This window comes from Microtus oregoni, unplaced genomic scaffold (genome assembly GCF_018167655.1).
Source record: "Microtus oregoni isolate MIOR12 unplaced genomic scaffold, Mior012 000026F_ref0000081, whole genome shotgun sequence".
NCBI lineage: Eukaryota > Metazoa > Chordata > Mammalia > Rodentia > Cricetidae > Microtus > Microtus oregoni.
This window is the reverse complement of record NW_024543085.1, coordinates 3,942,417-3,959,316: the sequence shown is the minus strand read 5'-3', so window position 1 is coordinate 3,959,316 and position 16,900 is coordinate 3,942,417. Positions and strand designations below refer to the sequence as shown.

At 44.8% G+C, this 16,900-nt stretch overlaps 1 protein-coding gene across 1 annotated transcript in view; it reads left to right on the top strand.

Moving 5' to 3' along the window:
- Slc25a13 (solute carrier family 25 member 13) overlaps nt 1-10,247 on the top strand; it is a 181,139-nt gene extending 170,892 nt beyond the window's left edge. The window contains exons 16-18 of the mRNA XM_041675748.1: nt 8,375-8,533; nt 8,632-8,722; nt 9,126-10,247. Of these exons, the coding sequence (XP_041531682.1) occupies nt 8,375-8,533; nt 8,632-8,722; nt 9,126-9,312 (437 nt within the window). The 3' untranslated portion in view covers nt 9,313-10,247. The remainder of the gene's footprint in view (nt 1-8,374; nt 8,534-8,631; nt 8,723-9,125) is intronic.
- The last annotated feature ends 6,653 nt before the right edge of the window (nt 10,248-16,900 follow it).

Here is a 16,900-nt window from a genome sequence, read left to right as displayed (position 1 = left end):
TTTGTTTGTGTGTGTGTTCTAAATACATAAATACAATCTGTTTAATCTATATAATGTTACCTGTATGGATGTTTTTAGAGTTGACTATTTGGTATTGGAAAGCCAATTGGTGTGCTTTTCCTGGAGAAGACTATTTTTCCTGCTTTCAGCATTCCTTAGGTGCCTCTAATTATTTGGGTTTTGTTGTTTTGTTTTAATTAATTAGGGTTGAGGTTTCAAGCTTTCCTCCTTCACGTTAGTATGACTGTTGCCATCATCCTTGTTTATGTTTAGACAGACGGTCCGGTTGGTAAGACATCTAGGAGACACAACCTTACAGCAAACTTTCTGTTCATCTGTTTCTTACCATCTATCTGCCCTTCTTCCATGAATAATGTAAGCCTTAAATACAGGGGTTGTGTTGTAAATCTGGCAGAGGACGATTGGTTCCATGAATCTACTACATTTTCTATGATGGTCTTCATTTTTTGCAAAGCGAAGTTTCCTTGATGAGGGGTGAGAACTACACTTCTCTGTGGGTATAAGGGCAAATATTTAGAATGTACTTGAGGGTTATGCTTGTTTAGTAAACTGGCAGTTGTAGGTTCTCCTCCAAGATCCATGGCTTCATTAGTCATGAGTAGTTGGCTAGGTTTCTAGCCCAAGGCCTGAATTCATTTCTTGTTGACCGGGCCTTAAGTCAAATTAGAGAGGGTGTTGGTTATACTAAGAAACATGTGCCACTATTGCACCCTGAGGGTTATTCTGTTATGCCGATTGTTGTGGTTCAGTGACATCATAGTTTGGTAGGACTATTGGTTACTGCTCTCATTTCAAACCTTGCATGGTGCCTTCTGGTATCATGAAAGATGGTCATCAGGGAGGAATCTTTCAGGTTAAATCCCAGCTCTGGTCCTCTTGGTCCATGTCTGAAGCATGTGGTATCTTCAGCAATCGAAACTTAACTTTTAGCACTAAGAGTACCCTATAATATTCTAGATGTCTCTTAGACAATACTGACGGACAACTCAAGAGGGTGTTTCATGCCTTGGTTGAGATTTTTATTAGATAGTCTATGGCTCTTGGGGTAGCATCATCAGCCCAGGTGGGAAAATTTTGTTTAAACTATTTGTGAGTATGTGTGTGAATATGTTACAGGAATTGGTTTTTTGTTTGTTTGCTTTTTCGAAACAAGGTTTCTCTTTGTAACTTTCTAACCTGTTCTAGAACTAGCTCTTGTAGACCAGGCTGGCCTCAAACTCACAGAGATCTACCTACCTCTGCCTCCCGAGTGCTGGGATTAAAGGCATGCTCCACCACCACGCCCCGGCTAGGAATTTTTTTAATAAGTAGATAGTTAATAGTATGATTCCTCATGCTTTTTTCAGATATCCTTATTATCTTACTCTCCTTCCTCCTCCTTCTTTGCTCATTTCATCCCTCTTTGAAGCGCCTATCCCCACATTGACCTGTATCCAATCCCTCTTTACTTCCCTACTTCTTGTGTGCTAGGTTCTAAAGATTTGAAGTTACAAACCTTAGATGAGAGAAAGCATGTAATATTCTCTTTCTGTTTGTTTGGGGTGTGTCACTCAATATGTTCTTTTTCTACTTCAATACATTTATCTGCAGGTTTGATAATATATTTTTCTTTGCAGCTAAATAGTATACCATTGTATTAGTGTTCTCTAGAGGAAAAGAACTTATAGAATGAATCTTTCTCTCTACACACACACAAACGCACACACACATATCCCATGTATATATATATAATATATATATTATATATATATATATAATTTATTGGAATGTCATACAGGCTTCAACCCAGCTAATCAACAATGGTTGGCTATGAATAGAAAGTCCGGGAAACCAGTAGGTGCTTAATCCACCAGACTGGATGTCTCAGCTGGTCTTCAGTATATGTAGGAATTCCAGCTTAGTAGGCTCCAGTGCCAGTGAAGGAATGTGCTAACAAGGCAGGGGAAAGCAGGCCAACAGCACAATCTTCCTTCTTCTATGTCCGTATGTAGACTTCCAGCAGAAGGTATGACCTAGATTAAAGGTGTGCCTTGCTGCCTCAATGTCAAGGTCTTCCTGTTTCAAAGGTCAATAGAAGAAGTGGATTCAATCACTTCAAAGCAAGCAAAAAATTTCTCACAGATGTGCCCTCCATTTCTGGATTGTAATTCATTCCACATGTAGTCAAGTTGACAAACCAATAATAGCCATTGCATCCATTGTGTATATGTACCACATTTTTATTATCTATTAGTCAGGTGAAGAATGCTTAGGTTGTTCCATCTTGTAACTGTTGTGAAGGGAGCAGGGAACATGGTTGAGTAAGAATCTGTTGACTATGGTCTAGCTAGATGAGGCCTCTTGGTTCTTCCCTCCGTACACTGTTCTTATCCCCCCAAGCCTATCCCCAATCCCACATCCAATGATCCAGCCAAGTCTGGCCACTCCTGTCTATGCTGCTACCAATCTCTAGACCTGGATCAAGACCCTCCTTGCCTGTTTCAACCTATGAGCCCCTTCCATGCTCCATTCAACTGCTTCACCCAGCCAGATTCTGCACATATATCTCTGCGGTCTAGTCTGGTAAGTTTACCTAATACTTCCCTTCTCATACCACTGCTGCCCCTACATCTAGCCCTTAACACAAGCTGGACTAGGACATGGTCCTTAACCCTGTGCATCAACCCAGTCCCCTGTGGACTAAGACACGGTCCCTAACCTTAACCCTGCGCACCAACCAGTCCCCTGGGTCCATCTTCTCTAGGCCCAATTTAGCCTGAACATTTCCCTCTCCTGTCCCAACCTGCTCTGTCCGTATTAGACAAGAACTAACAAAAGAGGTCCACATGCTCAGATCTCTTGGCAAAATAGATAAATATGAAAGATTAAGGCAGCAGCATCTCCCATCCCCAAATCTACCAGTCCCATGGAAATGTCTGCCAGTGAGACTTACCTTGATGAACTCCAGAACACAGAATCAAAACAAAAACAAAAACAATCACAAAACAATCACAAATGGTCATCAGATAGTTCCAGGAATTTAAAGAAGACAAAGATTAACAGCTTAATAAACTTAGAGAGACTAAATAAATAATAAATAAGACAATAAATAAATAAATATTGCCCGAGTGATGCCCCCCCCAAAAAAAACCAGAAGACTCTTGGAAATGATAAATACAATTCAGGATTTTAAAATAGAATTCAGTAAAAAGATGGAATATTTACAACTGTCCAAATAAAGTGATTTTATCAAAACAAAGCAGATCTTTAGGCTTAAAGATTTTTTTTTTGTTTTTGTTTTTTTGTTTTGTTTTGGATCTGTCTTATTGGAGAAATGGATTCCTAGAACTGAGTTTGCTGGTATGAAGTATGATTGTTTTTAGCATGAAAGCGCACTAGTCTTGAAATTCTGGAGGCATCAGCACCTTGGGCTGGCGTTTTAGCCCCGCTTCCATCCTGTTATCTGAGCACTTAGCTGGTGGCCTACTTAGGCTGCTATTACTGTGCTGAGACACCATGACCAAAAGCAACTCGGGGAGGAAACGGTCCATTTGCTTACACTTCCACATCACTGTTCATCACTGAATTAAGTCTGGACAGGAACTCAAACGGGGCAAGAACCTGGTGACAGGAGCTGATGCAGAGCTGTGGAGGAGTGTTGCTTACTGACCTACTCCCCAGAGCTTGCGCAGCTTGCTTTGTTATAAAACTCAGGACCTCAAACTCAGGTGTGGCTCTACCGACAATGGTCTGGGCCCTCCCCCATTAGTTACTAATAGGTTTGCCTATGCCCACTCTTATGGAGGCATTTTCTCAGTTGAGATTCCCTCCTCTCAGAGTACTATAGTTTGTGTCAAGTTGACATAAAACTAGCCACACCTGACATTCCTTTATTGCTACTCCAGAGCTTCTCAGCTTTAAACAAGTACTTAATGTTTCTTTTTGGGTGTGGATCAGAAGAAGTTTTTTGGGTGCTTATGGCTCAAGGTATGTTATTCAATCCTAAGAGGGGAGTGGCTGCTGATACAGAAGATTTGATAATGGAATAATTCAGTTCTTAGAGCCTTGAGAATAAAAATAATGGAGACAAATGTGGTGAAGTGTACATACTGATCCAGCTTCCTTCCAGAACACCTTAAACTGCGAGAAATGCACCAGGAAAGCAGCAGCAGCAGCACTCATTACTCAGGAAGCAACCAGACTGAGTCAAAGCACTGGCAGGATAACGGAAAAGCCAAAGTGGACATTCTTGACCTCTTGGTGAGCAGTAGGTGCCTTGGGTATTCTAAAAGAAGTAAGTTAGCCAGCTTAGCCGCTCCCCGTGTCATCTAGAGCTTCGTGCAAAATCTGTCCGTAAGTTCAAACCTAGAACTGTAGTGCAGAAAAGGAGCCCTCGGCCCGGAAAGAGCCTGTGGTCAACTGATGGAAAGCAGGCCGGGCATGAGCTCGTGCCGAACCTCAGCCACAGGTGCAGCAGAACATAAATTCACAGCTCCTTCCAGCAGAGTAGGGGATAAATTCTTCTCGCTGCACCCTTCAGCTTTCTACCTGTCAGCATCTGGGAAAGGTTCAGCCCTGCCAGCCTACCTTAGCAGCTCTGGAGTGTGACAGGTGCCACCCACGGCCAAAAGAGTGGCTGCTCAGGCCACAATTTCACTCTTGAGTATCAGCAGACAGCCGGGCATCCTCAGACAGGAAGGGGCAGCAAGGAAAGCGAACTGAAAAATTACAGAGAGAACGGTAATTTAGGGACCAGAGGGGAACTTGCAAGAGCTGTAATTAGGAAGCCGGAAAGGGATTCTTTGTGTCTTACTTTTTATTCTTAAATAAAAGTAAGTACACAGGAAGTCGTGAAAACAATATAGTCATCTTTCACGTACTCTTCCTAGGAACCTTGCATCTTCCATAACTATCGTACAAGGTCACAATCAGGAAATTGACTTGTCGTAACACATGTAAAGTTCTGTGGCATTTTAAATTTCTGTGTTTATTTGAGGTGTTGAGGATGGACTCGAGGTCTAATACATTGATTACGTGATTGATTAATTTGAGACAGCTTCTCATTAGGACAACCAAGGCTGGCCTTGCACTCAATTTGTAACCAGAATTGTTGACCTTGGATGGTATTGTTTCTTAATTAATGGAATGATTGTCAATAAAGATCTATATGGTTCTGTCTGATAAAAACAGATCTGACTAAAGAAAACCAAGGGAGGCCTCATGAGGTCTGCTCACCTATGACCCCAACACTCATGAAGATAAGGCAGGAAAATTAAGAGTTTGAGGACAGCTTGGGTGCTTGAGAAAAGAATAAGGAAAAGGAGAAAAAGTTAGACATTTGGGAAATAAAGGCACAGTAGGGACAACACCCTAGAATGTGGCACAAAGCTACAGAGGTGGGAATATGAGCATTGAAGAGACACGTAGGTCTACTGTCTTTCCAAAAGAGTTCCCTGGATATCAGGGTCCGGAGAGGACAGTCAACAAGTGTGTCAGAGAAGTTGGGCTTCTCATCTGCAGTCCACTTCCTGCCACTTCTACCTGCCAGTTGTCCGGGAGATGAGGGCTGCAACCACAGTGATGTCCCCACTCTTCTTGTAAGGCTCCCTTCTCTGCAGCCAAAGGAGGAGTAAGAGGGACAGCATGGGAAACTCGAAATATCGACAGAAAAGTCATAGCTCTAAATCACTCAAAATTGTCGCTGACTCAGGTATTTGTGTTTATTATGCAAGAGAGCTGTTGGGAGACACAGTGAGAGAAAGAAAAGGCCAGGAGGAAAGTGAGCTACCATCCTTGACCTGCTGGAAGAAGGTGTGTGTTAGAGGCACACCCATGTGATAGATATTTGTGTGCCATGGGTACGTCATGTTATTAAAGAAGTAACAGGAAGGGGAGGAGCTAGCAAACACACACAGGACATGAGGAATGAGTCCAGGAGCCATCGTCAATGAAATGGATTCAGTGTTCTAAGTGAAAACAAACACTTTCATTTGGCTTTCATCTTCAGTGTGACAGTATCACCCAACCTTTGGGCATCGCCAGTGCTACATCCTTTCTCCATCTCAGCTTAGAAGTATAGCCAGAACTTAAGATTCTCTCCTTCTTAATGAGGAACTTTATCACATCGCCATCAGTAGCCAACCTAGTAGCTTGATCATGTAGATAGAAGCCAAGAAGTGGAATTTGGAACCTGTGGACCTTGAGCTAAAAGAAACCTGTGTTAACCTTTTAAGCCTTAAATGGAAAAGCACAAACTTATTAATGTTAATACTTACAAAAATTAGTATCTCTGGTCCCAAAGCTGTCTGGATTCACCAAGTCGCAATTTCTTTTTGCTATCAGTGATCTTCTGTCATTTCTGGTTCCATGGAAACCCCACAGTTGTTCTTATTAGCTACTTAGCACTGGGTATCATTTTTGATGCTAGGGTGGTGCATGGTCCAGGGCCATGCACGTGTGAGTCTTATCAATAAAGAACCAAGCAGGCTGACTGCATTCTTCCTGTTGAGGACACGGATGGTATTCTTCTATCTTCTTCTCTCCTGTTACACTCAGACCATTTCACCCATTTGGCTTCAGACGTTGGAAAGCAGAGAATGACCAGGCAAATTGACTTGGGGTCTTTGTCCACTCAGCTATCTGGTGACCAAGCCCTTTGCAGGATCTGTTGCTGGCCTCGCTAAGTTTTAGAGCAGCGGAACCCAGTTTTCCAGGGTTACTGTCAACCTTAGAAGTCTCTACAGGGATGTCCGTAGTGGCTTCTAGACTCTAGACATCATCCTTTAGGGGCTGTGGGGCTACAGATAGATATGGCTGGGCTTGTGTTTGGGTTGTAGAACTTCTACACCCCGCCCCCACCGCCGCCACCCACCCACACCCTAATCTGCTTTGCCAGACAACTTAGTAAGTAGTTTCTGTGTTTCTTTTAGCATTTTCGTTCAGGCATCTTTATTCTAATCAGATCCAGTCTTCGTACTCTCCTCCTCTCCAGTCCTTCTCTCATGGTCAGGAAATGTTTGTGATAAAGAATGTTCCCCCCATTATCGCCTGCGTCTTTCTCAGCCCCAGCTGATCATACCTGCAGTGTGGTTAGAAGGATTTTGTTCCATGTTTAGAGGAGACTCCTCTTTCTAAACCAGGAAGCAAAGCAAAATGACTGGTACTGTGAACACAGTGGGTTTCTAAGCATGTTTTTGTGTTTCCTTTCATCATGTCAGAGGGTAAATTCCTGGCTCAAAATGACAGGAATACCTCCAAGCTCATAGGAAGCCCAGAGCGGCTCTTCAATGAGCACTGGGTAGAAAGCGAACTTTTCACATGGAAAGCTGCAGAGCGCTTTGTAACAGGCTGTTTCTAGGAATTGATGGTATTGGAGTTGAGGAAGAGGCCGGGCTTTTCTCGTGGTCTGGGAGCATGGAGGCCACAGTTACACGCCCCTCGTGCTTGCTCGCACTGTGACTTTAAAGCTGACTGCCGAAGGGCCAGATGGAGTTCTAAGCCAGACCATGTTGGTTTGGACAGAAATTCTTACAGAATTATTAAGCCTTAAAAAAAGCAAAGGAGATTTATGCATCTGCATCTGACCAGGTTGGTTTGGAATAGGTTCATAATGGAAAAGTAATAAAACCGTAAGAGACAGTATTTTCTGAACAGTCTCCCTTTTCAAAACTCCAAACATGGGTTGCCCCATTTTTGGATAAAAACAACTGTAGAAAATTTTCCCGTTGGTAGTTTTGGGAGGGATTCTGTTGTTGTTTTCCTTCCTCATTGATTATTAGCCTGCCTAAGTTGGACGCCTTGTGTTAAAATGTTCTAGCTGTGTGAGTTTTGTGAGGAGGAAGGAGCGGTGGGAGCGTCACACGCAGGCTCACACTGTTTGCTTTGCTATCGTTACAGCCTTGGGTAACAGAGGTTAGGGTTTTGGAGTGCAGGGTGGCTGGATGTGTGAGAGAAGGCAGCCTCCTGTGACTGCCAACCGCCAGGAAACCGTGAAGAGGAAACATATAATAAGCCTCACCTCTGAAAAATCAGACCCAATAACTTTGCGAGGTTCTGATTTCAACAGGAAAGCAAAAAAAAATTTTTTTTTTTTTTTTGAAAACCACTTTCTCTGTTTGTTCTCAACCACTTGAAATGGTGTTACGGATAAATAATTGCTTGAAAATATTTATGTATTTAAGAATAGAAATAAGAAATGAAGATTGGAGGGGGTGGTGGACACTCGCAGACAGGTCTGTCATGTTGTGCTTTCCAGAGGACAGCAAAATGGGCATTTCATTGCATTGGCTTCTTAGCTTTCTTTCCTTTCCTCGGCCAGCCATTCAGAGCACCATTATTTTTATAGAGTGAGGATGGTGTTGTGTCTCCCCTACAGGTATGCCTGCAGCATCTCTAGTGACCCCTGCTGATGTTATCAAGACTAGATTACAGGTGGCTGCCCGAGCTGGCCAGACTACTTACAGCGGTGTGACTGACTGCTTCCGGAAGATTCTGCGGGAAGAAGGCCCAAAAGCTCTGTGGAAGGGAGCTGCTGGTACAGAAGGCATTGGTTCTTAGCTAACCCTTTGGCATCAGGGACATTTTTTTTAAATGATCTAATGGTATCTGTATTTCTTCCCATCTCTGCTGTAGCTCGTGTCTTCCGGTCCTCGCCACAGTTTGGTGTCACCTTGCTGACTTACGAGTTGTTACAGCGATGGTTCTACGTGGATTTTGGAGGAGTGTGAGTGTCCTGGTGAACATACCGCTAAATTTCTGCACCCTCTAATACTAATTCTGACTGAGAAAAGCCCACGAGGCTGTCTGCCTCCTGCGACAATGTCCGCAAGGTCTTGTCAAAGGGAGCCCGCAGCTGACTAGAGTCCAGTCTTTGCTCTATGCTGTATGGTTTTATTGGTTTCTCCTGGAATTTTCTGTTGTTGTTGTTTTCAAGACAGGGGTCTCTGTAGCTTTGGAGCCTGTCCTGGAACTAGCTCTTGTAGACAAGGCTGTTCTTGAACTCACAGAGATCTGCCTATCTCTGTCTCCCAAGTGCTGGGATTAAAGGTGTGCGCCAACACCACCACCCGGCTTCTACTGGGATTTTTTTTAAACACTCAGTTGATACCACTTTCCTTTCTTCATAGGAAGCCCATGGGATCCGAACCAGTTCCTAAATCCCGGATCACTCTGCCTGCTCCCAATCCTGACCACGTAGGGGGCTATAAACTGGCAGTTGCAACATTTGCAGGGATTGAAAACAGGTTTGGACTTTACCTACCTCTCTTCAAGCCTTCAGCATCTACCTCAAACGTGACTGCTGGCGGCCCGTAGGCGGACTGACCTGGATGTGGCTGTTGAACGGTTGGAACTGCAGGGAGCCCCATCTCAGATTGAAGCGTGGCTTCGCCCCTTCCGCATCTGTCTCATTTAAATTCAGGTCAAGGCTTTTTATATTAAATGCAATCATTCATTTTCTGGATGTTTTTGTACCAAGATCATGTGGAATTATTCCTAATTATTCTTTGGCCCTCTGCCCACAAACCTATGTTTGTATCTTTTATACACTGGGATTTGGGCACCACTAACTTGATCTCGAGTATGTCTGAAGGGAAATTAGGGATGTCTCCTACCTGAATCATGGTCTCGCAGAGTCTACTGAAAGGCAACCATGGTTCCTAAAGCGAAGAGTTCTGAGGATGTTTAAAGAAGTAGAAGGCTGGGAATATATTTATAAAAATGAAAAACACTATAAGAAAAAAAAAACAAATATCTAGCCTGGACTCAAATTTTAAACATGCACAAATTTGGCCTCTGGATTGTATTATGAAGGTTTTATGTGAAACATGTTTTTTCATAATGAAAGCCACATTGAGGATGTTTAGTAATCATATTCTCTTACTCGTACCAAGTCTGCTAGGGAAAAGTTTTGAATGTTAAGGAAGTGCTTTTGGCATTCTTATTATAGAGACAGAAGAAACTGAGACACAGTTCTGCTCCTGAGAGTGTTGATTTTGGGTAAATGCTTACATGATGAACACATGCTGATTTCTGCCAATTTTAACAGACACTAAGAATAATGCCACCCCCTCGTGCTGGGGCCAGCCTGCTCCCACCTCTATAGTAGGCACCCATTCACCTTTAAAATCACTTTATCTTGATCATGTCAGACAAATATACTCAAAGTTTTTATTTAATTTGGGGTGCCTTGTATCATGGTCAGAGGCGTATGTGTTTGTGAAGGGGGAAATAAACTATTTTTAAAGCTACTGGTTGCTTGCTCTTGTCTATTTCCATGAGGAATGACGAACATGTTTATCATTAGTGGATTCTTCTTCATGCCGTGTTTGGGGATATCCTGCTCCTACTGAGCTCATGTGCATGGTTTAGGATGAGTAGGAAGGGGAAGAACTACTGAAGAATATCTCACCCTGATCATCTGTAATACTTAAGACAGTTTGTGTGTTAGGAAAGCACGTGCTCATTTGGCTGTGTTTAGGTATGAATGTACATGTGTGCACATATGTATGGAAACCAGAGTTCAGCATGGATGTTTTCCTCACTCGCTCTCCATCTTCATTCCCGAGAGAGGGTCTTTCATGGAATTAGAGCTCAACAATTTGGCTCCCTAACTGGCTGGTGAGCTCTAGGGATCCATGTGTCCCCATACTCACAACCAGGAGGTGACCTGTTCTTGGTGACATGGGAGTGGCCTCCAGTCCCGGGTTTGTACATGACTGCTGGGTGCAAACGCGGTCCCAATGCTTGCACAGCTGCAGTTGACTGGCAGGACCATCCCCCAGCTCTGCTTGCTACAGCTTCTTACCATGAGGATTAAAATAATGCAAAGCTTCAGCGGAAGTTGGACATAAGAACTAGTCTGAAATGATATTTGTAATTTACTACCGGGTTGTATCAAAACCTTATTTTGCTGTATCTAACCCTTGCTAATCTTTTCCTCATGGTAATTTTGGAAGAAGCTAGTCTTAAAAAGGGTTTGTGGTTATGTTCAGCAACAGTCATTTCCCCAAAATGATACTGATTGATCTACTCAGGTGTGCATAGATGTTCTCAGACTCAAGATTCCCAGCCCTGCTCCTTTAGGTCGACACACAGAGTTGTCTTCAAGTTGGAAAGAGTCAACACACCCATAAGATGTTTATTTGCACATCTATTATAGGTATGGCCTTTACCAGAAATAGGACATGTGTGCACATGACTCCTTCCCCTGACATAACAGAGTCGTGCTTTCCAGTACATGATATGATACCTGCATATGGCCCTCAGAGACCAGTGCCCGTGTGAGGGTGGCATAAAACTCGGGGCTCCGGCTTTGGACTTGGGGTGTGGAGGAAAGCCTCTGAGTTCTTACATTCCCTTTCGACACTTGCTGGAAATTTTATAGAAGATCAGATTCTCGTGGAAAAAAAACCACTGACCCAGACCTCATAAAAAGTACACAGTCCACCCATTTCTTTACGAGCTGTGGGGTTTGATGGGACAGCGCCCTGGCTTTGCTTATGCTTCTGTGGGGCTGAGGGGAATTCTGCACACAGTGAATAAGAAGAAACCAGAGGCCCAGAAGTCGGTGTTGATAGGACCAGAATTCGGTGTTGATAGGACCACGTTGTCCGTGTTTCTTTGAAATCCTTGGCTTTTTCTGTTCGGGAGGCAGTGACTTGAGCGTCTTTGAAGGAGGCCTACTTTCCATGACTCCTGCTCTGTGGGTGGCTTGCCTGTAACAGGCCTAGAATTGGATGCAATCACCATGTGGGGAAAACCACGTGAAATTTGTTCTGGGTTTTTCTTCTCCCCAAAGTGACAGCTCAACATGTCTGGGGCGGCGTGGCTGCTGCCATTGCTGCAGTCAATCCCCTGTCTCCGCCCCCCTCCCCAAGGCTGAGGCACCATAGGCATCTCGTGCCTACCCAAGGGAACCAGCCTCCCCTAGTGTAGAGCCTGGAGCCTTCCAGCTCGGCTCTCGCCCCAGCTCACGATGACTTGGGAGGTGGGAGACAGGCCTGATTTTCGAGCTGCCTTTTTAATTTGTTTCCAAGGAGAGGAAAAAATGTGAAGCTGACCACAATGTGAACACACTGATTCTTGGTTTCCAGTCGTGGTTGCGTTTCTTGAAGCTGGGTGGCGCGCTGTCGCCAAGCCCCTGCTGCATCTCCTAACCCACAACCATTTGCTGAGCTCCCTGGGGTCGCCTTCAGCCCAGCAGCCAGGGTCGCACAGGGAAAGTAAGAATTCTGGCCAGAAAAGAGTCATTTAAATGCTTATTGCATTTCAAGCTTCAGGTTTTACTTAGCTAAAATATTTAGCACTGCTGGAAAACAATGTTTAAATCTTGGTGCTTATATGTTATTTAATGGTGTGGCCTCTGTAAACCTTGGGATGCTTACGTTTTGACAGTCTTCTGGAAATGTTTAGCAGCGCATAACTCGGTGAGCAGGGAATAAAAACGGGAAACAAATTGTGCTTGAAACTGTTTGTCACCTCCTCAGACTGTGGATTCGGAGCGTTCAGCATGTCGGAGAACTTCAGGTGCAGGGATGGGGGGCACGTCAGTGATAACATCTGATGAATCTGTTTTGGAGTCCAGTTTATCTGCCCTTCCAAACTAGCCTTCCCTCCAAGCCATCGTGCGCCCCTGACCACAGAAGCCAGCCTTGCCGGGATGAATTTGTACTCTTGCCACTGAGCAAAGTCCCATTTTCAATCCTGGGTAATCAAATGCTTTCAGGATGTGGATTTTTTTCCACAGTTTTCTAAAACGTTCTTTCCACAAGCGTCTTCCACAAAGGGGTGTATGCCTTTTGTTTTACCTTTGGGTTGGGGGTGGGCGTCAGTCTTCTCCCATGGGTCAGCCTTTCGTATTAGACAAGATGTGCTCACAAAATTGCCTGCTTCTTCTTACTGTCTCAGACTCCAGTGCCCTCACTTGTGTGGCTCTGTGAGGGAGAGACTGTTCTGAACCGTGCTGCCCTTCTGAAGTCACCAGCTTGAAGTATGCATGGATGAACAGTCGGATGGATGGATTTTTGATAATCATATTTTCCTCCACTGTGTCTCTATTGTTGTTTTGTTGTTACTGGTTTTCATGGTACAGAAGAATCAAAAACCCTAGGGCCTCAGACAAAATGTGTTATTACAGAGCTGTCTCTCCTGCCCTTTTTGCTTTTCTGTTTTGAATAAGGTCGTTCCCACGTTGCCTTAGCAGGCCCGGACCTCTTGATCTGTTGTCGCTCTCGGCTACCCAAATAACCGGAATACAAGCTTGTGCCATCAGGCTGGGGACACAGACCATAGGCTAGTGCCATCAGGCTGGGGACACAGGCTTGTCCCAACAGACTGAGGACACAGACCCTAGGCTAGTGCCATCAGAGACTGGGGTCACAGGCCATAGGCTAGTACATCAGGCTGGGGACACAGGCTTGTCCCGACAGACTGAGGACACAGATCCTAGGCTAGTGCCATCAGAGGCTGGGGTCACAGGCCATAGGCTAGTACATCAGGCTGGGGACACAGGCTTGTCCCAACAGACTGAGGACACAGATCCTAGGCTAGTGCCATCAGAGGCTGGGGTCACAGGCCATAGGCTAGTACATCAGGCTGGGGACACAGGCTTGTCCCGACAGACTGAGGACACAGATCCTAGGCTAGTGCCATCAGAGGCTGGGGTCACAGGCCATAGGCTAGTACATCAGGCTGGGGACACAGGCTTGTCCCGACAGACTGAGGACACAGATCCTAGGCTAGTGCCATCAGAGGCTGGGGTCACAGGCCATAGGCTAGTACATCAGGCGGGGGACACAGACTTGTCCCACCAGGCTGACTCCCACTCTGTCCTGTAAAGACTGCTGCTAGAGTTTAAACCAGAAATTGTTGGACAAACCTCTCCGCCGACGCAAATAATTCCAATCAGACCAAATTAGACCAAATAAAAGGCGCCCATGTTTAATGCAGTGCTCCGGGGTGGCCCGGGAAGGCATGGCGAGGGGGAAGAGAGAGAAGGAGAGACCACATGAAACCTGGAGACCACGTGTGCATTCTCTGGGGGGCAGTTTAAGTAGCCTGTGGGAGTGGTCTTGATCTTCCCTGGGGAGAGGTTACTGTTTGGGGGGCTTTCTCCAAGGTGGAATGTGGATTAAGACAACTCCCAGGGGAGGGGGTTTGAAATGGAGTTCCTGCCCAGTATTCTAAAGATGGGCGCCAGGGGCTGGGATGAGGCCCCCGACTATAATATTCCAGAGTCTTTGTATAAAGGGGTGTTAGGGAGCTGGGGTGATGCTTTCTACTAAACAGAAACGAAGACCAGCTGACACATTCCTGTGTATCAAATACTTTCTTTAGAAATTATAAGCCGATTTTATCAAATCAACCTAGCTATAATTTTAATTGGTAATTTGTTGCTGTAAGTGGGAAGTATCACATAAATTCAAAGGTAAGTGTAAATTCCTTGGGCATTGTGAAAACTAAACTGTTGTTTCAAAAGTCCTCTCCCCTGCTGTGAGTGTTACCTTGGGCTTGAGATAGGCTGTGATTTGTATTTCTGATCAGTGAATATGTATTTGGAGCTTGCTCTCTGTTTCTCCAGTTTTTTGGAGGCTGCAGAAATCAGAGAGTTGTTTTCAGCTAATGCATTAATTGGCTGAGAAGTGACCAAAGGGAATGCTGATTTCATCTGCTGGGGACCTAACAAAACAGGTGCTTGCCTTGAGAAGCTGGGCTGTTAAAGGGATTTTGCCTAAGGCAGAACCTTCCCCTTGAATAACTCTTGGAGGAAAACTAGGAAGACACAGGGACTGTGCCATCTGCAGCTGGCTTCTGGGCACAGATACTCCTCCCTTTGCCCTGCACTGGCCACCAAGGCTCCGCTGCCTGGTTGCTTCAGCGGGGATCGTCAAGGGTGATTCGTTTTTGCAGTGAAGCAGTTACGAAGGTGATTTTAAAGTTGACCTAAATGCTTAAAACAGACTTGTACAATAAGGTGGAGAGAAGCAAGTGCAGGGTAAAAAAAGCCACGGGAAGCATATACCCTTCACTCTGTCCTAAGTTGCCGACATCAGCTCTTGCTGTGGCCTCCCAAGCACGGCTCTCAGGGGACAGAGTTCTCTGGTTTGTAAAGACTCATTAAACAGGAGCTGTCACATGCCTGACATGGCCTTATTAAGCCTTCCCTGGGCAAAGAAGTAGTATCCTTTTCTCCATGTTAAAAATGCGGAGGCCAAGACATTCAGTAAGTTTCTGGCCCACAGTGCTCAGGCTCCGTAGTGTTGGGTCTCGGCTGTGACTCTGGTTTCCTGGCAGCCTGCCCACCTCTAGGAAGGTTTCTTAGTAAAACTTAGGCAGAGAGTTCTTAGGACAGCGCACCCAGATTTCCTGTGCTCAGTTCTCACTGGTGGACACACCGTGACCGCCTTAGAGTAAGGAAGAAGCACGGTCTCCAGTCATTCACCTTACCGAGCACATTTGCTACCTTAGAGAATTCCGGTGCTTGGGACCAGGAGAATCCTGAACCAGCCTTCTGAGGTTCCTCTTAAACCAGTTTACGGCCTATTAAAGTCAGTAAAGAGGATTGAGGTAAACTTGAAGCATTTGTCCTCCGGGAGTGAAGTTGGAAGGTAATGTGGAAAAAGCAGAAGTAAGTTTACAAACTGCTACAGCGCAACGTGGTATGAAGCCAGCGGAATTGGACCATCTTCAAAATCTCTAATAAGAAAATGCCATTCTCTGATAAGGGATGGAAATAATGGAAAACCAAGTTAAACATAAATACCTATGGATACTTGGCCTCATAAAAGTTAATACCTTTGAACACGTGTCTGGAGAGAAGAAAGGGCATTTACAGAGCGCGGGGGTTGCTGGAATGACTTTGGTCATGAGATGCCCATCACCACCAATGAGCGGAAGTCATATTCTCAACAGGTTTCCTACTACCGCCAAAATGAAAGGAGACATCTACCGTCTCTCTTGTCTCTTCCATTCTTACATAGATGTGAGCAACTACACCAAAAATTTGCACCATTTCCTTGTTAGGCAAAATAAATAAATAACATTAAAATGCCATAATTTCACTCCTTCAGAGTGAGGTGGGTTCAGACTGAAGCAGGATTTTGCCACTTAAGTTTTACATGATGTGATATCTGCTATTAATCTGAGAACCTATGTCTCCTACTAGTTGATGGCTCTATCTAAGTTTGCTTCTTTAAACATATGTTTATGTGTATGAGTGTTTTACCTCTTCACCCCACCTCATGTGTGGGTATGTGTGTACCATATGCATTCCTAGTGCCCTCAGAAGCTGGAAGAGGGCATCAGATACCCTTCAACAGGAGTTACGAGCCATCAGCCACCATGTGCGTGCTGGGCATCAAACTCAGGTCCTCTGCAAGGGCAGGCAGTGCTCTAAACCATGGAGTCATCTCTCCAGGCTTTAGGAGCCTGCTTTTTATGACAAGGCTTGCCACCTGGGCTAGCTGCAGTGTTCTATACTAGGCTGATACTCTGCTTTTATAAAATCAGAAAGAGGGGAGGAGGAAGAGGGAAAGTGGAGCCAGTTTTGATGCCATGGAGGTCCATCTTCTCATGCTCAGTCCAGGGCTCTGTCCTGCCCCACTGAGCCTGAGTGCCTCAGTCTTCCAAACTGAGGAGACAGGTTGAGCTTCCCCTGCAGCTTCAAGCTGCCCTTTACCCACTTAGGAAGGCTGTGATCTTTCCCCTTTGTTTTCAGTTTGCCTGTGAGAGTGGACGCCAGAAGCCATCATTCCATGTCTTTGAAGCTAAGGCTAGCATTCTTTTCAGTCAATTTAGGACGGGTCTTAATAACTGCATGTTCTAATCCTTTCCATATACATAGCTGGCTACTTTATGATAATGACATTTGACATCAATATGACCTCGTTTGATAGCTTCCACT